This window comes from Halichoerus grypus, chromosome 6 (assembly GCF_964656455.1).
Source record: "Halichoerus grypus chromosome 6, mHalGry1.hap1.1, whole genome shotgun sequence".
In the NCBI taxonomy this organism is placed as follows: domain Eukaryota; kingdom Metazoa; phylum Chordata; class Mammalia; order Carnivora; family Phocidae; genus Halichoerus; species Halichoerus grypus.
This window is the reverse complement of record NC_135717.1, coordinates 30,486,946-30,513,490: the sequence shown is the minus strand read 5'-3', so window position 1 is coordinate 30,513,490 and position 26,545 is coordinate 30,486,946. Positions and strand designations below refer to the sequence as shown.

The 26,545-nt window shown below is 44.5% G+C and overlaps 1 protein-coding gene across 4 annotated transcripts in view; it reads right to left on the bottom strand.

The window, feature by feature from the left end:
• Positions 1 to 26,545, bottom strand: part of CPPED1 (calcineurin like phosphoesterase domain containing 1) — a 130,000-nt gene that overhangs the window by 91,564 nt on the left and 11,891 nt on the right. For 3 of the 4 annotated variants that reach the window (XM_078074794.1, XM_036099547.2, XM_036099544.2), the window contains exon 2: positions 17,686 to 17,904. In XM_078074794.1, the coding sequence (XP_077930920.1) occupies positions 17,686 to 17,904 (219 nt within the window). The remainder of the gene's footprint in view (positions 1 to 17,685; positions 17,905 to 26,545) is intronic. The other variant, XM_036099545.2, reaches the window with a different exon arrangement.

Here is a 26,545-nt window from a genome sequence, read left to right as displayed (position 1 = left end):
TTCTCGATTCACTACGGGGGTTGGGGGGGGCGGCACGCAATCTCTCAATCTGATCCACAGGCATCTGATTAAACAAACTGAGGGGATGAGTGCGCATACACGCGGATTCCACGCCCTACAAAAGGAGAAACTGTAGAGACCTCCAAGATCCTCTGCCGCACGCAGTCTATTTATAAAAATCTAATTTGCATAGGACCTTCTCTATTGCTGAGAGGAAGAGGCCAACAGGGAGAATACCAGCTTTTCTTGGACCTTACAGCAGACCAAATTAGAGAAAATGTTAACATATAGCAGGAAGGGCGGTGGGGGGGGGGGGCGGTAAGACTCACAATGAAAGTCCTGTGCCCCGAAGCTGCAGGGCAAGTGACAGTGTTCTCTCTCTTGGGTGCAAGGGAGCAAACAATGGGGTCAAACGTCTCTGAGGGGTGTCTCTGGGCAAAGGAACTGCATCATTTCTAGGACTGTCACAGTGACCCTCGTGGGTTAACCACTGAAATTCTCTCAGGGTGACCCTTTTGCAAGCATTTCAATCTATCTCTTTATGTATCTACTAGCTCGGATGTTAGATCATTCTTACAATAGACATCAATACGTTCGAGAAGGCTCATATCCATATAATATTAATTCATTCTCTGTTGCCTCGTCATATGAAAATAGCTAGACACATTCAGAAAATTTGGTAGATATGTTTGAGGCAGTGTGACATAAAATCCAGGCTAAGTGACATATTTAAACTTCATTGCAGGTTCTGCAGGGTGCCTCAAAGAAGCAGAAGTTGGTTCAGCTGCAGAGCCTCTGAAATAGGTACGATGCTATGTCCACAGGACTGGGAGAGCGTGCTGTCCATCCTGACAATCCGCAGACACAGACGGCTGTGGTTTTAAACAGGAGCCCCCGGACGGGAAGTCACAAGGGCAGAGACCACAAGAGGGGTGATCTGTGACAGAGTGGGGTCATCTGCAAGCTGCTCCACAGGAAGGAGCCACAGAGATGTATGTATTTAGCAACAGTGATTCTCCTGAGTGATACCAGGAAAGCCAGGCAGCAAAATAATAAATCAGAGAAAAGTAAGCAATTAAAGGGCGCTTAGCCAAGTTTAGGGTGCAATTTTAACCCCTAAGACCAAAGCTGTAGACCTTGACTATAACGCTCTCCCAAAATACGTTCCCGATGGGTTGTTTCTTCCTATAGAGTGGTGAGCATTTATATGAAATGCATGTATCAATAATTTTCCATGTCTCACTTCTATAATTTTTAGTTACAATGCCCTGAAAAGTGTTTATCTTCACAAACGACAAGCTGGGTATAGGAAGACTGTATGATAGCACGTTGAGGGTGACCAACCATCTCGGTTTGCCCAGAACTAAGGGGTTTCCCAGGACGTGAGACGTGTTAGTGCTGTAACCAGGACAGTCCCTGGCAAAGCAGGCTGGGCGGCCGCCCGAATCTAGAGTAACACGGAACTCCAAAGTCTAGCTACAAACATTAGCAGATGCGAAGGGTCCCATGCAACGCAGTGTGCCTGAAGGGAGTGCATACCCGAACTGTACAGAAGGGCTTAACACACCTGCAAGTAAAATCCACAAAACTGAATGCCTTGACTGGTTTCCCTTGGAGCATTTGGTATGTTATAGACAGGACCTCAGACCCTAGGCACTGATAATCCACACGGGGGTCTTAGAAGCAGAGGTACTGTGAGTAGGTAACAGTTTGCATCCATGACAGGCTTCACTCCTTCCAGATGATCTACCAAACCCAAGCCTAATGGCAACCTTTTAAGAAAGGATAAAAGGTCTTCCCAGCATGCTCTCAAATGATACCAGATTAAAACACTGTGTAATTATTTATAGGAAACAGAGGTGTGTCAGAGCATTTGGCCGAAAATACCATGTTTCCAAATAAACTTGGTAGAAAGCTAGGGTTGCTCTAAAACAGAGCAAAATATATGGCAACAAAAGGCAGAGGAGGATCTCATCACTTCGGTCCACCATGGTGTCAAGTGAGGGTAAAGGAAAACCAGCAAGGACATCACTCCATCACTGCCGCCACCAAGGTCCGTCACAGGCCCTGTAATTTATGATCTCATTTAATCCTCCAGACAACCCAAGAACATAGATGTCACAACCCTTGGCTTCCAGATAAGGAAGCAGATGCTCAGCAAGGTCTAGGAACAGCTCCTAAAGGACTCAGTTTTAAACTCAGGTCTGTCTGTCTCCAAAGAGCATATATGCTTTGAACACCTACTATGTGTCCAATACCGTGGCAGGTGCTGGGATGCAATACAAGCAGCCGCACCGCAGCAGGTGGGGACACTTACTGAGTGCTCATCAGGCACCAGGGATTGTGCGAAATGTTCCCCAGTCATTACCTCAGCCAGGCCTGATACACCTATTGCTTTCCATTTTTATTATTTTCCACAGTTGTCCAGAGTCTGAGGCTTACAGACAGTAAGTAACTAGACCAAAGTCACAGGGTTAATTAGTCATGTCCTCTGACTCCAAAATCCAGACTCTTAACTAGACCACGTGTGTTGGACAAACGCAGCAGATGACAGGCTGAACTCGGCACCGCATTAATGAAACAGACAGACTATTGGGTTTAGAAGTAGAAGGAATCACTAGAAACTGGTACTTCTGGAGAAGTCTTCAAGAAGATCGGAACTGGAGCAGAACTGCAAAGGAAGACGTGCTGCTGCTGATGAGGGGAAGGACAATGACAACAGCAACAAGATGGAAAAGGATGGTGGAGGAGGGATGGTTCAGCCACCATTTATTCAATGCGTATTTCATGCCAGGTTCTTTATCTTGCCTCTTCCCCACAACAAGCCTCTGAAAGTAGGTACCATTATTAGCTTTGTTTTCCAGAGGAGGAGGCCCAAGGTCACGTGGCCATGACAGGACGCAGCTGGGGCTGGTACCCAGGCAGGGAAGACGGATGCTGTGGCCTGTGCTCTTAGTCACTGCATCAGACTGCCCTGCTGCAACCAGAGGTGAAAGGAACACAAGAAACACACTCCATCGCCTAATGGGAAGAGCTGCAAAGTCACACTGCAGGATGGGATGCACAGAAGGGTGCAGAATGGAGGCCATTTGTAATAAGTACACCACACGGGTGATGGCCTGAGCACATGACACGGTGGAGGTAGGCCAGGTGGCCAGTGGAAGGGACAATTTGATGAGGGGCCACACTGTTGGTAGAGAGTTCAATCAGGCAGCTGCAAAAGTCCTGGCCTGGGCATATGGGGCTAATACAACAGAGGTGAGTCAAGGCTATAGGGAGAATGAGCCACACTGGGTAGGGGGCTGGGTGGGGAGGAAAGATGGTTCAAGAATGAATCCAAAAAGTTCACATCCTTATGACTGAAGGAACAATGAGATACTACCAAATGGAAAGGAAGTTCTAAGAAGAGTGAGTTTGGTTTTCCCATGATGAAAGTGAGTGGAACAACCAGGCAGATACCCAGGGAGAAGCACAGAGTGAAATCTGGCCTGGGGGCGGGTGAGTAATAGGGAAGCACAGAAGTGATGTGTAAGCTTCCATTGGTCAGGCTCTTTGTTAAAAACAAGTAATTCTGGCTAGTTTAAGCAGAGAACAATTGACTAAAGGGTATCAGGTAGCTGCAAATCAAAGAAAGCTGGAGAACCAGGTTTCAAGGCTAAGAGGGGAGAGGCAGCACCTAAAATCACATGCAAAAATGCTTCCAGGGAGAAACACTGGGTGCACCCCCCAACCCTGGCCTGCCTGGTGACAATGCAATGGCCATGCTGGATGCTAGTAACATTAGGACCCTGCCCACTGTTGCCCCTGGAAAGTGGGTGTAGCTGCCAACCCCTCACCAGGTCAGATCCTGCCTCTTTTCTGTCTACAGCTGAAGATTCAAAATCCACTCCAGGTGAGTCTGAGTGGTTGAAACCAGGTCACATGCCTGAGTCCGAGCTGCAAGGGAAGCAGGAAAGAGCATCAGGGCTTCTGGGCATCTGGCTTCAATCGCAGCAGGTGGTTTCTGCCTCCCTCAAAGGTACTGGGAGGCCAAGCATAAACATCCACTGAAAGCATCTGGTTCTGTCTTTTCTAAATAACCAATAGTTAAGTTTGCCCTTCACAGATAAAAAAAAACCTTTACATGTCTCAGAACAGAGAGTTTAACATGGTGATGATGCTAAGATTTTGAAGAAGATGGTTGCATTCATCTTTGGTGAGTCTAGGGGCTGCTATAATGATATGGTCAATTTTTTTCTGCTGCTGGGTGCCCAGTGGTCCTGGGGCAGGCAGTCAGCAGGCCCCGTCACTGGGAATAAGGAAGCTGTCTTCTGTTAGGAATTGCTGCAAATCTCCCACAGCACATGCCAAGGGTTTTTGAGGTCCCTGGGTTATGGACTCTGGGGACCATTTTTAATTTACCGATAAGTGAAATTTTAAAACGTGATATCTTTGAGTACCGCTGCCCTGGTCTATTAAACAAAGAAAAGCAACTCCCATGACAATATCATCCTATTAACCTAAAGCTGATAATGTCGATGTGGCCCAGGGCTGGCAGGCTGGCCTAAATTGGAACTAGACCATACCTGTTTCTGCCTGCACACACCCGCATGGCCTTGCCCTTATATGGACACAGAGACAGATCCTTTTGTATTTTGCAGCTTTAGATATAAAAGAGCCTCTAGGGGTGGCTGTCATCATCAAACTCAAGTCAGGCTCACCTGTCCCCCACCTGCCTTCACCCTTTTCCCTGAGTTTTCATGCAGCCTTGGCCCATCGGAGGGTGCCAGATAGAAGGCCTGACTCTAGGACGTCTGTGCCCTGCGAGGGTCCAGTAAAAGGAGCCTGCCCTCTGAGTTTGAGAGCTGGGCTCAGCCACAGCATCCCACACCGGCTGGGCAAAGCTGGGAAAGCTCTCAGACCTGACAGCTGGCTCATCTGGAAGAAGGGATAAGAACACCATGATCTCAGAATAACACAGCTACCGTGGTGGCTCCCCACTACCATAAGTAACGACTATTTACAGTAACAAGCTCTTCCCAATTTCTGTGGCCACTTTGGTTTACCTAATGATACGGAATGAGTCAGGAAAGACCGTTTTTGAAGCGATTACTTTAAAAAAAAAAAAAAGAAAGAAAGCTACAGATACCAGGAACTCAACTCAACTTAGTGAACTTGGTATTTAGTTTCTAAAAGTTGGGGTTTCATTTCCAGACAAAAAATTCCTTAACGAGGGCGCCTGCATGGCTCAGTTGGTTAAGTGACTGCCTTCGGCTCAGGTCATGATCCCGGGGTCCTGGGATCGAGTCCTACATCGGACTTCCTTTGCTCTGCAGGGAGCCTGCTTCTCCGTCTCCCTCTGCCTGACACTCTCCCTGCTCTCTGTCAAATAAATAAATAAAATCTTTAAAAAAAAATTCCTTAATGAAAACTGTGGAGAAGAGTTAAGAGTCTTATAATAAATAGATTGATTCTCATCTACTGGAGATGGCAAACTGGGCTTGACCTGAGTCAGAGAGCTGGGCCACTCTCTACCCGCTCCCTTGTGTTGAGTGCCCTGGACTTTCATTTCCACATTACAAACACCCTCTCTTTTATTTTTACTTTTTTGGGGGGTGGGGTAGGGCTCAGACACAGAAGACAATAAACTTGATCTTTCGGGCCACTAGGGATATTATTTAGTAAGAGGATAAAAAATACCAAAATGGACTAGTTATACCATATATTAGGACAAAAGCCCAATTTCCACTTTTCTTAGTATTACCATTTGATTCAACAGTCTACTTCTAGGAGTTTATCTCACAGACGAACAACAAAAGGTGGATAAATAAAATGTGGTAGATCCACACCGTGGAATATTAAACGGACGTGAACAGGAGCGGAGCGCTGACACCCACTATGACGGGGAGGAACCTTGAAAGCACGATGCTCAGTGAAAGCCACCATTCATAGGAAACGTCCAGAACAGGCAAACCCACAAAGTGTGCTGGTGGTTGCGTAGGGCTGGGGGTGAGGAGGGGTTGGAGGGAAACAGGAAATGACTGCTAATGGGTGCACAGTTTCTTTGGGGGGTGACAGAAATGGTCTGAAATAGATGTGGTGATGGCTGCACAACTCTGTGAATATAATGAAACCACCCAACTGTCCACTTTAAACGGGTGAGTTATATGGAATGGGAATTATATCTCAATAAAAAGCTCTCATTTCAAAAACCCAACTAGTAGAAGTAATTGTGGTTATTGTACAGTATTAAATTCCATACAGCATTCTAAGCACTTTTTAAAGTTTGATGAGAAGTGCCATGATTATCAGCACTTTCCGGATAAGGACACTCGGCCACGCAGAGAGGTAAGTCGCCCGAGGCTCTCCGGCCGGTAGACAAGGGATCGGGGACTCGCGTTTCAGCAAGCTGACCTCACAGCCGTATTCCTAACGGTGGCACACGTGCACAGAGGTGCGGGTTCCAGCAGGGGCCCTGGGTCCTGGTCGTGACACAACGGGACACAACAAAATGTCCACCAGCTGGGGACAGATGACAGACGACGTGCACTCTGGTAACTCGGGTGCCTGTACGTGCTGCCGTGGAAAACAACAGAAATGACACAAACAAATGCTGTCTTTTTGGCTCCCATTCTGCTTTTTTACAAACCGCTGCACGTGCACGTGTACATAAGCTTGACGATGTTCTACCATTTTTCACGAAAAACTACTGACTGGTTTTCTCTGGAGGGAAGTACATGAGTGGGGGCAGGAAGGCAGACTTTTTCCTGTATACCTTCTGGCACTGTTGGATTTGATCTGACGGTTGAAGCCATGCGCGTGGCGGGTCACCCAGGACCACTCCAGCTTCGTGGAAGCTGCTCTGACCCCACACGTCAGACCAGGGCTGCGCACCGCCCTCCCTCACAGAACAGCCTCTCTCTCTACGGCCACCAGATTAGTCCTTTTGTGCGGCCTCTCTCCTTGACCAGCCTGGATGCCTCCTGAGGCCAGGCACTGGGCCTGGTCCTTGCTAAGCTGCACCACACACATACACAGGCCCTCCATACCTCTCTGCTGTGATGGGTCGGACGAGTGAGTAAATGAACTACAGTCGAATGACCTGACTTCGACAGCCGACGGTCAAGGCTGGAGCCAACCGGCGGAACAGGAGGACGCTGCTCTGGGACGTACCAGGACTGGGGACTCCATGGCACAGGCACCCTTGAGTGCGACTTAAGAAAATGATTTATTCCTTCAGTTAAAAATATTTAGTTTCATCTAGTGCCAGAGAATTTATAGAGCCATAATCCTTTCCATCTCGAATCCTTTCCATTATCTTCTCCTGATTAATTGAGGTATGTATATTCATTGATCTAAAACTTTGCAAGCCTAGGCATTACTCATGTAGGGATTTAGTGCCACACTGCCAACAGATCAAGCTTAATCAGGTTCTACTGCTTTTTAAATTATACATGTTATTAGACAAAATTCATTTAATTCTGCATCTAACAGCTACAGCTTATTACACTGGCTGCTCCCAGACATTTACTGCAACTCACTGTTGAATATGTACTATCAGCCAACTTAGGATACAATTAATAAAATGTCTGACATAATTGGCAGCTTTGGTATGATTTAGAATATGCCTTAATGTGTTTTAAAAAAAAAAAAAAAAAGATGAAGGAAGGTATATTATCCGAGTGAAATTTCTGAAGTTGCTACCTTACAGATCAATACAAAATTTCTTCACAAGAATATTTATGGATGATGGCAGCAATATTTCACCCAAATAATACATAAAGGAAGGAAGGAAGGAAGGAATAGTAAATTTTTTATACAACCCAAATAATGTGTATTGAAAAGAACTTACCATGGTTTTCCAATAAACTATTCAGGAACTAGTGCTGCATATAAATATTCAACAATCTAGAATTCCAAACGTGCAGGTGAGTTTCTAAATTCTGAGGGTTACAAAACAGGTGCCCCTCAGTGGTTCTGGCACTTAAACATGCCACGTTTCCAGTCTCTCATTATTTTTTTCATTTCACATTCTAATCACTTGACCAATTACCTGATAATTGAACTCCTCTGGGATCATGTTCCTTTTTAGTATTTCATTTAGTCGCAGAAAATAGGCCCATCAAAGAGGTGAAATGTCGCAATTCCAGGAAATGAGTGTTTAGAGCAAAAAACAATGAAAGGAAAGATATAAATGTTCCAATCAGCTAGGCACGAGCTAGAAAGACACTGGTTTGGTCTCTACAATATCAGTTTGCCAGGGAACTCTGCACATTTCTGCATCATCCCTCTGCCATCCCCAGAAAGCCCCTAGCGTGGGGCAGAGGGTGGAAGAGGGTTCCAGAGCAGACTGCCACAGGTTCTTGGCCTGATGGCATCTCTGATCTCAGCTGACTACGAGGGAACGTGTCCTCAGATGGAAGTCGAGGGCAGGAGCACTCAGCTCCTAGGTTCTTTATCCTTCTTTTGAGTCATGGAGCCCTTGAAGGATCTGATGAAAGCTACAGACCTTCGCCCTACTCCACTCCCCAAGGCATCCATGCAAGTACACTGGCTCTTGCCCAGTTTGACGCGACTCACCCTTTGACAACTGTCATTTTTTTCTCTCTGGCTAATCTACCATCTTACCAACCACAGTGGCCCTTAAGACCTGCTGATTTGTTTCAGCCCCTCCCTCGGGTCTTGACTTCATAAATGAACTTATATTTTCTTTGGCCCTGATTGGTCATTCCTTACTTTTATTTTTTTATTGTGTGCTTCTGTTTATTTTCATCCTTCTCAAACGCTTCATGGAATAAATGAACCAATACAAGGCTCTCAATTTTCAGTTTTTGATCCAAACACTGGAAACCAGAGAGAAAGAATACAGAAGGGTTTTTGTTGTTTCCCTTAATCAAAAGGCAATTGTTTGCTACCTCCTGCTATTCAGCTCCAGCCATTTCTTTTCACTAAATAATCAAACACCCACATTTTCCTAGCCACAATTAAGCAGCCTTTTTAGCCTCTAACTAAAGGTAGAGTTTATACTTTGGTCAGTTATAATATCCACATGTTTTGTGTGGACAGGACAGCTCCGAAGGGCAAACAAGAGTATGTCGTCCGTACGTGTGCACGGAGACGGCTTCTTCATCTGGGGTCCACGGGGACCTGGGAACCTACATGGGGAAACACTACAATTTCACTCACCTCTGTTATTTAGCATTTCCTCCTATTATTAAGCGGAAAATCACAGAGGTATTATTAAGGCTCCTGTGACTGTGTCACCAACAGAAACCACAAGGACTTTTCATATCCCGTAAGAGTTGTTGTAGATCCCTCCCGATACTGTGGAAGCTCAGCACCACTTTGAAATGATGGTAGTGATTAGCCTGTTAGACTGTGTTGTATAACAGATCAACAAAGAAGTATGTACTTTACTCTATCAAATAATTTAAAAATATTTTGATAAGTGTATTTCAATATGCTTGGTTTCCTTTGAAATCCTATGCATTTTATTTTCTGCATTTAAAAACATTATTCTGAGAGGTGGTCCAGAGGTGGTTTGCCAACCTGCCAAAGGGGTCCAAGGCACAAAACAGGTTAAGGTGCCCTGACTGGAGATAAAGAGCTGACACAGCCAGCAGTGAGCACAGCCCCTCTGCCAAGACACCATGTGGCCAAGTGCTGGGGGGCTGGGGGGCTGGGGGCGGGGGCGGCGGGCATGATCACGGCTGCCAACAACGCTGCTTCTGATCACACAGCTAATCAGAAACAACTTCTCAAGTAATGCTCCAAGCTCCCCAATTAGTAATATTAGGTAAATTAGTTCAAACCACTTTCAATCAGCCTCGGCAGAAGGAAGGTATTGTCGCTGATTGCCTGGAAGCTTTAACAGGCTTCTAATGGATGTGAAGGATCTAAGGAGCCACGGGGCTGGCTGATTGCCGTGGGTTACCACTGCTCAGCATTCAGCCACACACAACCCCCTGGAAGGGCTGAGGCTGACAGCCCCGCCCACCCCGGGGCCTGCTGATATCTGAACCCAGGCACGTCACTTCCCAGCACTCATGTCACCCCTTTTTATGTTTCTGTATGTTAAGCTGTATGGGAAAATGTCTTCAAATCTTGGCATTTCTTGGAGCCTGGAGTAAGCACTTAAAATAAAAAACTCAAGGCTAATGAATCACACAGGTGAGGAAATGAACATATGTTAACTGAGCTTTAAAAAAAAAAAACGAACAGCAACAAATCCTACTGCGATAGGGACAAGAGGGTTTCTGTTCAGTGGAAACTTTCTGAGTAGCTACGGTGTGGTGGGCAGTGCAGACACTTACCACTTGTATGACAGGGACTGAGACGCTGGTGGCACCAAAGAGGGAATATGGAAGTGTGGGTCAATCCCCAAGAGATGTCCACCGGGGAACCACACAACAAACTGACTAGAGCAGATCCCAAACCCAGACAACCCATCTGACTTCCAGAAAAACTGACCCGTGTACACAAGAATGTCTGATAGCAGTGTTGTTTAGATTAGCTCCAAGATGAGGAGATTATCGGTATGGCCAGGGGAGAGGATTAACCAATTATGAGATCTAATCCATGGAATGCAATGCACTTATTAAAAGCCTGACATAAACCTCCGTGTATCAACATATAAGGATTTTCCAGGTACATGGAAGGAAAAAGTAAGTCACAGAACAATGCACACAGAATAATGACATTTATAGAAGACACGGATGCTCACATATGGGGTGACCCCAAGGGAAGGACTTGGGTGAGGTCACACAGTTTATTCTAGATGTAGATTCTAAATCTTTACAAAGGGAAATATTGACATATATGTAATTTAAAAATCTAATAAAATAATAATAAAATCAATCCCTATCTACCACGAGGTTTGACTACTACAAAAGATCAGAATCACACACACACACACACACACACACACACACACACAAAGAATGTCGCGTGTCCATGTTTCTTTTTTCTAGGTCAAGCAAGGACTTTTGTCTGTTTTTTTCACTGATGTAGCAGAAGCACCCAAAACATGGCCTGGCACACAGTAAGCACTCAGCAGAGCTCTGGTAAATAAACGAACTGACTGTTCATTTAATCCAGAAGTGTGTGCTGGTGCCTGCCCTGTGCCGGCCACTTGCTACGCATCATGGGAAACACAGAGTGATTCATCTGACCTGCATTCAGGGAATGCCTTTCCCCTGACCAACAGCGTCAGGCACTGGATGAAAAGACACACCAATACAAGCACACCCCCCACCGCCCTGTAGGAACTTGAATTAAGCTCAGAGGAAGGTGAATTTGTAGAGGTTGCAGGGATGAGATAAGGTCTTTTCTTGGCCAGAGCCTTAATCCTGGCTTTGTTATTCAATGCCTCTGAGGCTTTGCTTCTCATAGTCTGTCTTGTACCAGAATTATGGTCATGTGTTTGGTGCCTACCCAGCCGCGGGAAAATGAACACCAGCCCTCCCGGATAATGTGAACACTGGAAGGACAAATGGCTTATTCTTTGCCTGAAGCCCAGCGCACTAAACCACTCCATCTTTGCTCGATATGGTTTCATTTCCCAATTCTATCCATTCATCCTAGAATGAGAAATCTCGAAGTGGGGAAGGCGTCTTGATGGTCATTTGGCCATGGCTACTCCTATCTGGACCTCGGCCCAGCCATTCACATCAATTTAAGGCAAAGGGCTACCAAACTAGATGAAATAGGATTCTTCTGGTTTCACTGGATCTTTTCAAAAAGCCACAATCCCCATTTACTAGTAATTCTACTTTAAGTTCCCACAGCAGCTCCCAATTCCTAACCACCACGCTGCTGATCCCTTTACTTTCCAGCCCTTGACAGCTGTTGTCTGCAGACACCCAGCCCTTTTCTGCCTAAATTAAGACTTTTCCACCTAAGTGAATTATTCTGCACTTATCCATAGCAAACATCACCTTGGTGCATATATCCTCTCCTTCGATTTGTCAGAGTCACTTCTGAATTCAAGTCCATTTTCATATTCAGTCCTTTTGGTCCCAACAAGAATGGTGCCCAAAATTCAAAAACAAGATGCCTGGGATCATTTTAATTTTGAAACTAAAATGCGGTTCCTGTGCAATGGTGTGCATATGTTACCTCGGGAGAAAGTTACATCAGAGGAAGGAAAAAGCCTTCTGCTTCTAGTGATGAAGGGCTTCTTCGTCCATAAATCCAAAATTACTAATATTGCAGATCCGTATGTTCTTATCCCAACGAGGGGCCAGGCCTGCTTTGAAACTGGGAGTTTTTCAAACTTGAAAACAGCAGTATTGGGCATGGGGCACATATTAAATGACACCCAGAGCTAGGTCTCCGGCAGCATCCCATTATGGAACACCATAGTATTTCACTTGCAAAACAGATGAATATTCTCACTAAGTAGGAGTAAAGGGAGGCTATAAATAGCCTCTTGTCAGTTCAGGTCAGTTTTGCTGCCAACTGAGTTAGTGTTCAAACTTGAGAAAAACTCTTGGCTTTCAGAGCTTTCTGGATTTTGGAATAGCAGATAAGGGATTATGCACATGGACATGACCCAAATCAAAGAACCAGTTCTAGCTCTCCTGACCATTCCACATAAAAGCATGCATGTGGGATTGTTTTCCAGAAGATTCTGGACAAGTTCTGTTTTGACTGTGCATGGCAGAGGTCACTCCACTTTAGTTGTTCCAACTGTTGTTTAGAAAGCAAAATAAGGGGCACCTAGGTGGCTCTGATGGTTAAGTGTCTGTCTTCGGCTCGGGTCATAATCTCTAGGCCCTGGGATTGAGCCCTGAGCTGGGCTCCCAGCTTGGCCGGGAGACTGCTTCTCCCTCTGCCTCTCCTCCCTGCTGGTGACCCTTCTCTCTCAAATTCTCTCTCTCTCTCTTAAATGAATTAAAAAAAAAAAAAAAATCTTAAAAAAAAAAAAAGCAAAATAAAAGCCACAAACTTAAAACATTTCCCTTTGAGAGCTGAGCATGGTAAATCTAAAGTAATAATAGTTCCCTTGTTAAGCACCATTATTGTTAACAGTTCAAGGGAATGTCCACAAACTACTAGTGTACACATAAAAATTGTACCTAATGCAAAAAACACAGGGCCTGGTACATTTTTGTCTAGCAAGTGCTTCTCAAACTTGATTGTTCATAAGTTCACCTGGGGATCTCATTAAAATGCTGATTCCATCTCATCAGATCTGGGTGTTGCGGAAATTCTACATGTGGAACAGGCTCTTGATGGCTGCTCTGGGGCCCACCCTTTGAGTAGGGAGGCCGCAATGTGAAGTATGTGAGGTTTGAAAACAGCTGGACCTGAGTGAGATCCTGACTCCACCACTTACAAGCCGAGTGACCCCCGGAAAAGTACTGAACTGCTCTGAGCCAGATTCCACCATTGGTTAAAAGGGAAATAACAAAGACACCCTCTTCTCATGACTCTAGTGAGTAGGTGAGCTAGCAGCCCCAGGCGGATGCACACCCTGAACTGCATCCCGTGCCATCTGCATGGTAGGCTGAAAATGGCCCCCAGATATGTCCTCACCCCAAATCTGTGAATGTGTTATCTTACACGGTAAAAGGGGCATTTGCAGATGTGATAAAGTTAAAGATCTTGAGATGGAGACGTTGTCCTGGGTTATCTGCGTGGGCCAATAATCATAAGGGTGTTTGTTCACAAGAAAGAAGCAGGAGGGTAGGTTTACAAGAGAGAATATGAGAAGATGAATCAAAGGTGAGAGGAGAGAGAAGATGCTGTGCTGTTGGCTTTGAAGATGGGAGGAAGAGGCCATGGCTCAAGAAACGTGGGCAGCATCCAGAAGCTGGAACTTCTAGAAAGACGGCAACCCTGCACACCCACTCTAGACTTCTGACCTCCAGGACGGTAGGAGAATATATCTGTGTTTGTTTGAAGCCACGAGGTTTGTAGTAGTTTGTTACAGCAGCCGTGGGATACTCATACACCACTGGAATAATGTTAACGCAGGCTTGCCTCGCTTCACGTAACAGAGGACTTCTGGAGCTGAATCATGAACTACAATGAAATCACGTAACAGTTGCCCAAGCAGAAGTCAACAAACAAAGGCTCTTCAAAGGAGCCTTTATCTCTAGGGAAGAATGTGTTCTGCACGCTCTGTTTTGTTTGGTTGTAGCAATTTTTAATCAACGGGCCAGACATGCACATTAATAACAAACCATTCTATGGCCTGAAAGGAACTCTTGTACTCGAACTGCATCACCACATTCCTATCTGTCAAGTCCTCACGTGACCTGCTGAAAACTCAGAAGGTTCCTGGGGACAGTACCAGTGGGTCAATGCCTCCACGTCAGGGCGACCCAACAGTCACCCTGGGCTTCAGCCTGAAGGACTGAAAATCAATGGTCTCAATATTTGTAGAAATCTCCACTTGCTATTTATAATGTGGCTTATCCCATAGAGAAGCTTTATAAAATAAGAAAAAAAATAAGGTAACCAAAAAGACATCTGCAGAATGAAAACATGTGATTCAAAACTAACTAGACTTTGTCCTGCATTTCTGGAGCTTTCCCTAAAGGCCATGGTACCAGGAGGGCCCCTCACCATCCCTGGTTTCACACTTCCCTTACCTGACTCTAAGCTCCACGGAAGAGCTGCCCTTTCATTTCCAACCATCGTATCCACAGCACCTAGGGCTTTAACTGGCACTCAGTGGGCACACAGTAAGTATTTGTAGATGAACAAATATTGTGATGAATATGTATAATGGAAAAGTGCCATTATGACTTTCATTAGAAAGAGCATTATTCATAAAGTTCTTTTTTCTCCAGTTTGAACTTAAAACTACTTGGCCCAGGATATTATTTATGGTAGAATTAAAAGTATGCTTTCTGATTTTATTTGCTTATTAATACATGCATCTGATAATTAACAATGTGCTAAGCAGTCTAAGCAAATAATTACTTTTCTAGTGTCTGCCCCTGCGTATGAGCTAAATAAGGAGGAAGCCACTAATTGCATATTAAAAAATGGTAACTAGCTTTAAAACATTCTGTTTAATCTCAGACCACAATATTCAAAATAGTTACAGTCCTTCCACTGGCTCAGTTACAACCCCACAAAATAGTCCAACTCTTCAGAACAGATGTGAATTCTGCTTGGGTCACACTGAATATAAAATTACGTGTTCAAAAGATTGCCGGTTCACATTTATAAGGTCTTCTGACCAAAGGAAAAAGTTGATCATAAAAACCATATTTTTTAATTTACTATGCTCAGTATATTTTATTCAGGAAGCAATGAAATTGCAGAGAGCTTTCATTTTAAATCTTATTTTGAAATATGACTGAATACATTAACATAATTCAGAATGAGTCGGTAAACATCTACAAAAACATGTTATATAATTTTAGTGAGTCCTATAACATTTCTTTCTTTTTTCTTTTTTTTAAGATTTTATCTATTTATTTGGCAGAGAGAGAGAGAGTGCACAAGCAGGGGAAGTGGAAGAGGGAGAAGCAGGCTCCCCTCTGAGCAGGGAGCCCGGTAAGGGGCTCAATTCCAGGACCCTGGGATCATGACCTGAGCCGAAGGCAGACACTTAACCGAATGAGCCACCCAGGTGCCCCTACATTTCTGTTCTCAAAGAAAAGAAGCCACGGGACATAAAATTTGTAAAATTGGAATCTGACCTTCAAGTGTCCAATAAAAGCAGAAGTTTGCTTACTGGATGGTCCAGAGTGAGAGATCTAGCTGATGCTACAGTGCATATTGGGCCAAATGATTCCAAAGAACCTAGCTAACAGCAAATCAGACCATTTGGAAGCAGTATTAATCTGGTCAACTATGGTATTACCTTGGCTTTACCTGGTAAACCAAGACTCCGAGTCCTGCTATGATTTCTAACTCCTTTAGAAACTGGGGCACTCTGTGGTCACTTCAGCAATGTACAATATCAGCACCAGGAAACCCTCGGTCAAGGATCACCAAGGATGGCCCAGTTCACAAGCAGCTAAGATTTTACCTCTCTACAAAACAAAACTCAGCACCATCCTATGAATGTGCTTCTGTACCAAGCTGCTGAGACGTCCACCACCTGCAGAGAGACAGAGTTGTCTGACCCTTCACTGTGAAGCCCCAGGCCACTGAGGTTTTGAATGTTTACTGCATCAATGGGCTCTTGGTTCAGAAATGGAGGCTCTGAGAAGGAAAGGGGTCAGTCCAAGTTTACCCAGCACATCAGTGGCAGGTGTGGAGCTGGGTCTCTGTCCACTGCCTTATTTTCCTTCTTCCCCACCTTGCTGCTTTTGCACAAGCCCAACAGCAGGACAGGTTCTCCGGGGATGACCACCCTGGGTTCTCCCCAGTGGGACCCAATGAATGACATGGGCATGTCCACATCCATGACTTTGTGTTAAATACCTATAAACAGCGAACGAGGGCAGGCCTGAGGGTTCCTCTTGCTCATGATACTCACTGGACCTTGGGGACAGTGATTTTGGGCAGCCCCTTTCCCATTCTCACATCTTCATTTTGGGATTCTTCTGGAGAGGTAGGCTGCCAGACAAGTGAACCTTGAGAGGGGAAGAATGAATGCACACCAGCTTACCACAGAGTGCCTCAGCTTCTAAAGGCCCTGGAAATCACAAGACTCAGAGCCCAGGTTTACAAGACAGTATTAGCCAAAGCAAACATGCATGGCCACCACGGTGTTTTCTGCAATGGTCTTCAGGCCCACTGCTGCTCCAAAGGCAGAGACCACTGTTCCACTAAGGGTGACCATGGCGGTCTACTCTACCTCTCTGATGGGCAGGCACAGTTCCATCTGCTTATACTTGTTCACTGGGCTTTACTCTTGCCTGGGGGAGAAGGTATCAGAGGAGGAAACAAAAATGCAAGAGAGTTCTAGAAGACATCTCTTATTTTTACATTCTATCTCTCTTGTCTTGAGGGGAATCATTCTGCTCTTCAGACCACATTGCTGCAGTAGAGATGACCCCACACCCTGGCTTCAAGGGGCCATGTGAGCCGGACAGCTGTCAGTCTGGGACTTTGATTGGACCACCAAGAATAAGGCTCTTTCTTTCTGTTGTGGGTTCTGTGAGAAGGATGTAAAGCTGGAGCTCCCAGGAGCCACGACCTAGAGAGAGTGCCTGTGTAAGAATGAAGTCAACCCAGAGGAAAGCAGGGCTGAGTGAGAGAGACCAAGTCCTGATAACAACCTCTGAGCCTCTGGATCCAGCCATACCTGAAGCCCAGATTTGCCCCTGGATGTTACAGTCCCATAAAGGAACATGCACCTTTAATTTAAAACAAAAATTCAGTTTAAGTTAGATTTCTGTCACTTGCAAATGAAAAAGCACAAAGACAGGAGAAATTAAAGTGTAAGAAGAGAGGAAATAAGAGATTACACTTATGGATATGGTATCTGGAAGCAGTTCAAGTTTGTCCCCTGGAAATAAAGGTGACACGTGGGAGGCTGTTCCATTTTTCAGAGTAAGTTCAGATCATCAGAACTGTAGCTCTGCCTAATTACTGTGATTAATCTCGCCAAATTCTAAATATAAAATGAGGGTGCATTTCCTGACATTCAAGGATACTCCAACAGCCATGGAGAGAAGGAATAGGCCATTACCGAATAAAGACATCTCTTAAGAGAAATCTTTTTTTTTTTTCCCTGCTCAAATGCAGTCATGACTAGGAGGAGAGAGGTCACATCAACAGCGCAAGTCTTACCTGGCATGGCATGGATGAGGTCCCCGCAAAGAACAAAGAACCTGGGTTTGGGCTTCAACTTGTTGATGGCCTCAACAGCTTGCTCAGTTAGACGGATCTCCTGCCCCCACTCGTCACCACCACTGTCACTGTCCCCAGTGGACCAGGCCTTCATTAGTCCAAACTGTGGGTCTGCGCCTTGGATGAAGTAGAACGGGCCTTTCCATTCCCTTTCCTTTTCTTGTAAAAACAAAGAGGGAAAAAAAAAGGAGAGGGAAGAAATATTATAAAATCTGTCAGGGAAAGCATCCAGGTTATCGTGCAAGTGGATACAATATTTTTCTTAAATTAAGTAGGTCATTTTAATAAGCTGCTGTTCAAACATACCATTTTCCTGTCATAGTCTAGAGGATTTTGATTTATACTAATTATGCCTGGGACCTGGTGATTCCCAAAGGCTAGGAAAGACCACGTGGGCCGCAAAAGCCAGGCAGCCAAGCTGTTTGTTTAAAACTAGCCGGCCAAAATGGAGCGCAGAGGCACACCAGCCACGCTGTATAGAGGGTATTAATGTTTAATAATAGTTTTTAAATTAGAATTAAAAATACCAGAAATTGAAAGCTGCCAGAAGTATTATATTTAAATTACTAGGTGAAGTGCTTTCGAATCTTTTATGCCAGGCTTAATGGCACAATTTGCACTGTTTCGGGGGATGTGACAGAATTTTAATTATAAAACTTGGAGCTTGGAAGCTCTGGCTATCTGGTAGGAAATGCAGTGCCAGAAATGAAATCTTGAAATGAGTTAGTCAACGAGGAAAAAAAAAATCGATGCTAACATTTCAAAGGCTGCATGATGTGGGCTTAAGCGAGGTGTGAGGCTAGGGAGTGGGGGGAAGCGGGGGTGGGGGGAGGGAGGGAGAGGGGATTCTTTATGTTCTTGGGAAGGGCACTAGATCACTTGCACCAAAATTATTAGGTTTGCCCTTCCTATTGGTTCCGCTGAACCTAAGCTCTGTGGGCCACAGGTCTCTACCCTTGTTAGCCAAAAGGACTGCAACCAGGAACTGTTTTGCAGAGCTGGAATGGCCATTGGAGGCATGGGAGCCCTGTGGGTGTCAAACCTCACCCCCCGCCCCTGGTGACAGCATCCTTTCTTCCAACAAAATCTTGTATGGTAGACCAATGTTGAAAAACAGAGCCGCCTCTGCCTGAGCTGGATCTGAGGACAGAGCAGTCTGAAGACCCCCAATCTATAGCCCCTGCATTTATCCACTGAGAAAACGGAGGCCCAGAGAGGGGACATGACTGACCTAACGGCCACCAGCCATCAGTGGCAGGGACAAAACCACAATTGTGAGGCTGTTTTCTTCTTTTTAACAAATTAGTATATTTTGCATGTTAACTGAATAAGTGGCATTTCCTTTGGAAGTCATGAAGATATTACGATTTCCAAAAAGCTCCTTGGAGTCATTTCACATCTGTGTGCTCAATTCATTCATCGATTCGATAAGTATTTACTGAGAGCCTACTGTCGACCATACGTGGTGCTGACGATACATGGCTGGACCTAGACAGAGGAGGCCCCTGATCTCCTGGGCCTTAGTCTGCCCAGGGGAGACAGACTGTGAACAAGGAAATGAGCAGGGAATGGAGCCGGAGCACCAGGTCTAGGAGCAGGAAGGCAGAACTGATGGCTAATTTCAACTGGATGCACAGGGAAGGCCTCTCTCTGAAGCATGTCATCTACACTGAGATCTCACCGGCAAGGAGCCAGTCTAACCTTTCTAAATTTCGTCACCACCCGCCCACCCACCGTGCCTTGCTTACTGTCATCTTAGAGTGGATCTCTGACTTTAGGCCTCCCTTCCTTCTCAATTCCTTTTTCAGAACCTAAAAATGCAAACGTGCGAACTACCTGCACATACTGTATAGAACAAATTGTATATGCAAGTTAATCCACCAGTTCTGGACCCACAGCTCAGACTGTTAGCTGCTTAATCAAATCACAACCAACTTGAACTCAGTCTGAACAAGGAGTGCATAAAACCCTGGAGTATGCATCTTGTTGCGAAGTACGGGGATCGAGCGCGATGATGGATGTGAACTCGTATTTATGGAGCCCTTACTACATGTGGCAGAAGGACTCCAAGAAGGTCCCAAAGATCCCTGCATTGTGATATTCACATCCTTGTGCAATCCCCTCCCCTTGAGTGTGGCCTGCACCTAGAGACTTTGTTCTCACAAGCAGAATACAGCAATGGGATGTCCCTTCAGGGATTAGGCTACACCATGATATGGGAACAATCTAAATGTACCTCGATGGATGCATGGATAAAGAAAACGTGGTATATATGTACAATGTAATATTATACAGTCTTAAAAAGAAGGAAACCCTGCCATTGGAAATAACATAGATAGATCTAGAGGGCACTCTGCTAAGTGATATAAGCCAGCCACAGAAAGACAAATACTACCTGATCTCACTTCCATGTGGGTTCTAAAATAGTCACACTCATAGAAGCAGAGAGTAGAATGGTGGTTTCCAGGGGCTGGGAGGAGGGGGAAATGGGAGAGGTGATGGTCAAAGGGTACGAAGTTTTAGTTCTACAAGACAGAGAAGTTCTAGAGACTTACTGTACAGCATAACGTCCACAGCTAACAATACTGTACTGTATACATGAAATTTGCTAAGAAGGTAGAATCTATGTTAAGTGCTCTTACCACACACACAAATAGTAATAATAATATAATACTAATACTAATACTAATAATAATAATAAAGAGGTTGCAGGAAACTTTGGGAAACGATGATACGTATGTTTACGACCTTGATGGCAGTGATGGTTTCACAGGTGTTTACTTACCCCCAAACTCATGGGGTTGTACACATTAAATATATACAGCTTTTTACATGTCAATCATGCCTCAATAAAATGGTTAAAAAGAGAGAGAGGAGAGAGAGATTAGGCTAGAAAAAGACCATGACTTTCATCTTGCTCGCTCTCTCTCAGAGCCCTTCTCTGGAGGTAAAAGGCTGCCATGCTGGGACTCACCTACTGGAGAGGCCAACGTGGTAAGGAACAGAGGAAACAGCCCGTGAAGAGCAGAGACACTCCATGCAACAACCCACAAGAAGCAGAATCCTGCCAACAACCACGTGAGCAGACTTGGAAAAGGACTCTCCCTTAGTCGGGCCGTCAGATGAGACCACAGCCCCAGCTGACATGGTGCCTGAACCCTGTGGGAGACCCTGCAGCCAAAGGATCCTGCCAGGCAGCACTCAGATCCATACAGAAACTGTGAGATAGCTCTTTCAAGCTGCCAAGTTTCATGGTACTCTGCTACAAAGTAATAACAGATACTGAGCATTAAAGATACAGAGTCAGCAAGACTTCTTCAGGAGTTCAAGGCTGGTGTCATAAAAAAAAAAAACAAGATTCCGATTTGTGTTTTAAAATTAATTGTTAGCATTATTCATTTATTTTAAATAATAAACTTTTTATACTGAATGCTTTTAGCGACATTCCTGTTTCTGAGGCAGTTTGCAGAGCTGTTTAAACTGGGTAAATTAATCAGAACCAAATCAGGGAGGTGATTGTCACCCCAAGGTTGGTGCATAAATCAATCTTCTATAACAGAGAGAATTTATAAACAGTTTTCTACAGCAAACATTTTAACGAATATAGTTTCCTACAACAAATAGTCATCGTCTCGAAAAGTCAATAGTCCTTGGAGGTATTAAAATAAATCTTTCATTATTATTTGTTTACTTAGTAAAATCTTGGATAGAAGCTCAATTTTATGATGACAAGGTACAAAATAAATAGACTTGACCTGAAATAAATGACAGCTCACATATCACTATTCCACCTGCCTTATCTATGTAATAAGAGCAATTTGACTTGGCGCTCTGCCTTCTCAAAAGCACCTGGGTCCTCTTAAAGTTCTACTACAGAAGCTTGTGGTCTTCAGTCTCATCTTAATATTAATGAAGGCTGCATTACGGGTATTTGAGACTTAATAATGCTTAGTTGCAGAGGGAGGAATCTTTTGTAAATGTCTACCTTCCCCATCCCTCAAAACGTTATGAAAGTGAATGCTTAACAACACTTGCCTTAAACTATTCTGCCAAAGTCCAGAGTCACACCCAGGGCAGGGCACAGGTATTAGCTGACATCTACGTCTTGCTCTACCATCTCCTGCAGGGCAGAGCACGTGTCTGACCCTGGCACAGTCCAGCCACTTTCTTTACACTCCCTGAAAACACTGTTCCGGCCATTCAAGCCATACAAGTTCAGAATGTTGAGCTCTATTCCCGAAGCACCCCAATACACAATCAGAGCATTTTTTTAAAAAAAGATTTTATTTATTTATTTGACACAGAGAGAGAGAGAAAGTGCACAAGCAAGGGGACAGGCAGAGGTAGAGGGAGAAGCAGGCTCCCCGCTGAGCAAGGAGCCCAATGTGGGGCTCGATCCAGGACCCTGGGATCATGACCTGAGCCAAAGGCAGACACTTAACCAACTGAGCTACTCAGGCACCCCAATCAGAGCATTTTTAATTACTGAAAAAAAGAAAGACACTTAGGCATCCAGCAAACTTTTTTTTTTATTTTCCTAGTCAAAGAACTTAACTATGGGACTGCTTGGGTAAGTGATAAAGGCCTGATAACCCCCCAAAAAGGAGAACTGCTGAAGTGGAGGCTGAGGGAGAAGGTGGGTATGATAGGAGGGCACCAATGAAGCATGCTGCACTGGGCGTGAGGAGCAGAGCTGGGTCTACACCTCGGGCCTCAAGGTGTGGCCCCTGCACCAGCATCAGCATCAGCACCTGCGAGCTTGCTCAAGAGGCAGCATCTCAAGCCCAGCCCAGACCTACGGAGGCACAGTCTGCATTTTAACAGATCCCCCACGTGATCTGTATGCAAATCCAGGTTTGAAAAGCACTGACCTATAACTAATCAAGGAACTGCTTAAACGTGTTTGATCAGAAACAGGTGCAAAGTGATTTTTGTTTCCCTAAATTGAAATGGCTTGGAGGATTGGTTGTTGTTTTGCATATTTTCCTATTGATGGGTTTTTTTTGTTTCATTTTATTTTTGTTTTGCATATGTTCTTGTTCATTTTTAGGTCCCTATCTGTGTCCAGCCCAGGTAATTTCCAAAATTGATAAAAGAATGCAGTCAGACTCTAACTGGTGACTATGATAAGGCCAAGGTCAAATTTTGAGATAAACTAAGTACTTGTAGAATGAATGCATTAAAGAATAAAGTGAGGTTGATTAAATTGAGACCTCACTTCTGATCTACATGGTACCAAAACAAGACTACAATCTTTTGAAACATTTGACACAAACTTCTGGTAATGTCTATAGGGTACTTACTAATACATCATAAAGCATGCAGGTATTTAAAACACCTAAGTCTTCCATAAATAAGGATGTCCGCAGTGAACTGAATGTTTTTCAGTGTTAATTTTTGTAACAAATTCACGGAGATGGTGTATTAGCAATCTACTGCTATTTTAACAGATGAACACAAATGTAGCTTGAAACAGTACACATTTTACTGTCTCAGTTTCTGTGGGTTGGGGATCTGGGCATGGCTTAGCCGGGTTCTCTGTTCATGGTCTCTCACAAGCTGCAATCAAAGTGTCAGCCAGCGCTGAGGTCTCCCATGAAAACTCACGTGGGGCAGGATCTGCTTCCAAGCTCACTTACGGGGTTGTTGATAGGTTCCTTGCTGGCTGTGGACCAGAAGCTACCCTCAGTTCCTTGCCATGTGGGCCTCTCCAACATGGCAGCTCGTAACATGGAAACTTGCTTCACCAAAGCCAGCAAGGGAGAGTGCTAGCAAACAGAAGTTATCATCTTATGTAACACGGTGATGGAAGTGATATCCCATCACTCTGCTGTGTTCTATTCATTATAATCAAGTTGCTAGGCCAGCCCACACTCAAGAGCAGAAGATCACACACGCCATGAATACTAGTTACTAGTTGGCGATCACTGGGACCATCTGAGAGTCTGTCTGCCACAGAGGGTACTATTAAACAAGGCCTAGCCTCACATACTTAACCACACCACTTAACACCTGACCCTCCTGTACAGAGCTGAGTGAGCCCATTTATTGCAGCCTATCCTAGGGAGGCTGAAGGCTTACCTTACAGAAGCCAACCTTTTCCCACTACAGCATTGGAAATTTTCAGTGTGGGAGGGATTTGCAGAATTACTAACCCCCTTATTTAACCAAAAGGGGATACTGAGGCCTGGCTCGGGATCTTAGTTATGCTCAAGTTCAAGATCACACAGTTAATGAGCAGTGGCTTCTACTGTTCAGAATCTCAGTGCTGCTGAGCTGGCCTGGAGGGCAGAGAGCCATAAAGGAGATGCAATGTGCCTTAGGCTGCCTGCAAGTTGTCCACCTCCATAAAGACATTTTTATCTCCAAAAAGTTTCCTTCAAATGGAACATCTTGGTAAATAAGAAGATTGTACACAAAGATAATGCTGGCAGGCCCAGAGCTTTTCCCCAGAAGGCTGCGATGCTCACAGTCCCTGCCAACAGCACAGGGCTGATTCAGGGTACAGGCTAGAGCCCAGAACATCCATCTTCTATGGGATGCTAAGTGGTGATCTTCTCCAGAAATTACAAACTCCAGGTCTCTGGTTGCAGTCTGGCTAGCAGGTGTGTTTTGTTTGGCCCACATAATAGTTATAAAATTCTGAATTTGTTGCCAACATTTTAAACTCATGAGTTTCATATAGATCCCTGGTTTTCAAGATTCTCTTGGAAAATCTAGTCAAACCAGGCCCACATGGAGTATGCTGATTGGCTGGGCTGGGCAGTGGCTGCTCCTCGAAGGGGGCATGTGGTGTCACATTCACCATGGTCCACAACTGGCCCCATTCACCATCTGGCCCCTGTGGACGTGTGCAGTGACAAGCCCATATCTATGGTAACTCTTCGCTTAGGGGTGCAGAAGAAGAAACTCAGCAAGGTCAAGGTTAAATACTTTGCTTGAGGTCTAACAAAGGCTGAGAGGCAGAACCAGGACTATTATTCCACAGAGCCCTGACTTCAGGGCAGGTGGTCACACAGGGGAAACTGTAGAGAAGACCCATCTAGCTGGGATTGCCAAAGTCTGTCCACAGGATAAGTGAGAAATATATTATATGTATAATATATATAATATACATATTCTATATATATTTATTATATATATTATTTATTATATTATTATATATATGAAATTATGGTAATTTATTATGGTACCATAGCCTGAATCAAATTTTAAAATTTAGCTTTTAAAAATTTAAATCAGGGGCGCCTGGGTGGCTCAGTCGATTAAGCGTCTGCCTTCGGCTCAGGTCATGATCCCAGCGTCCTGGGATGGAGCCCCGCGTCGAGCCCCGCTGAGCCCCACGTCTCCCTTCTCAGTGGGGAGTCTGCTTCTCCCACCCCCTGCTCTTGTGCTCTCGCTCGTGCTCTCTCTCTCTCTCTCCCGATCTCAAATAAAATCTTCAAAAAATTTTTTTAAAGTAAAAATTTAAATCAATTTAAAAATATTTTTATAAAAGAAAAATTGGCCTCAGATAGAAATCTGATTCAGCCCTTATATAGAGAGTATCAGGATTTGGCCTCTTCCAGATTTCAGCTAACTGATAGAGACTGTCATAGAAACCATCTTTCAAAGCTGAGAAATAAAAAGACAGTGGATTTGGGTGGTATTAAACCATAGACAGTAAAGGCCTGTGAGTCTTCTTTAAGCATTACTGGGTACAAAGCAACTGTACGCAGAGAAGAATCTTAAAAACCTTTAAAAACTCACACAATGCCTTACCACTAATCCTTCCTATGAGACTGTTTACGTGCCAATATCCTGCCTGAAAGACAGATACTCAGACTGCAACTGCTCTTTGCAATTAATATCAGGAACTACATGTTTTCTTAAATCTGTGTTGGTCAATACATTTCCTCTCCCTCATTTTTATTATACTTTCAGGCATATTTGTCCACTCTTAATGAAAGCTGACTTTTTAACATATACCAAGAATTAGAAATTTCATTGATCCTTTCGCTATTACCAGTTAATCAGTGACTGATTATAATAAATGCACCCTCAAAAGCAAATGAGTCACTATTTTCATCGCGCAACTAGGAAAAGGCCTACACGAATCAGTCATGCCATTAATTAACACCTAATACTGTAACAATTTGTGCTCTCCTGATGTGGAAACCTGTTACTTTACAGGAAACCTCAAATGGTTCAAGGTGGAATACAGTCATAAATAGCTCTCAGTTTAATTCTTATAAAGCAAAGTCTCATTTCCTAAATCTCGTCTGCTTTTTGGAAGACACTGGTTAAGAAGGCTGATGAGCAGGCAGTCTAATGAACCAGGCCCCTATCATTACAACAGCACATCACCAAACTGTAACAGTATTTAAAAGTTCCATGTTTGGGCTCCTGTTAACTTCTCTGATTCAAAATCATACATGAATTGGGACCAGAGGGTCAACATGTCTCCGTCTGACTAGAAAGCCACAGAATTAACTAAAAAAGGGAGTAGAGAGTACTGTGTTTGCTTTTCTGGGTATGTCCAAACTCCCAGCTTGTCCCATCAGCACCTTACAACGCTTTCCTTCAAGACTGGCCTCTTTTCCTGATGGCCCTGAGTCTGCCACCATGGTCCCCAGTCCACCCATCTACAGATGACAGTGTGTCAGTGGGTCCATTTGGCCTGCCAGGTGGATGCACCCACATCTCCAGCACTCCGCAGAACCTCCTTCCCCTCCGTGGCCCCATCACCTGGGTAAGGGCTCCACCACCTCCCCCAGGGCCACCAGGCCAGCTCCATGCCAGGCTCCCCACCCACTCTGAT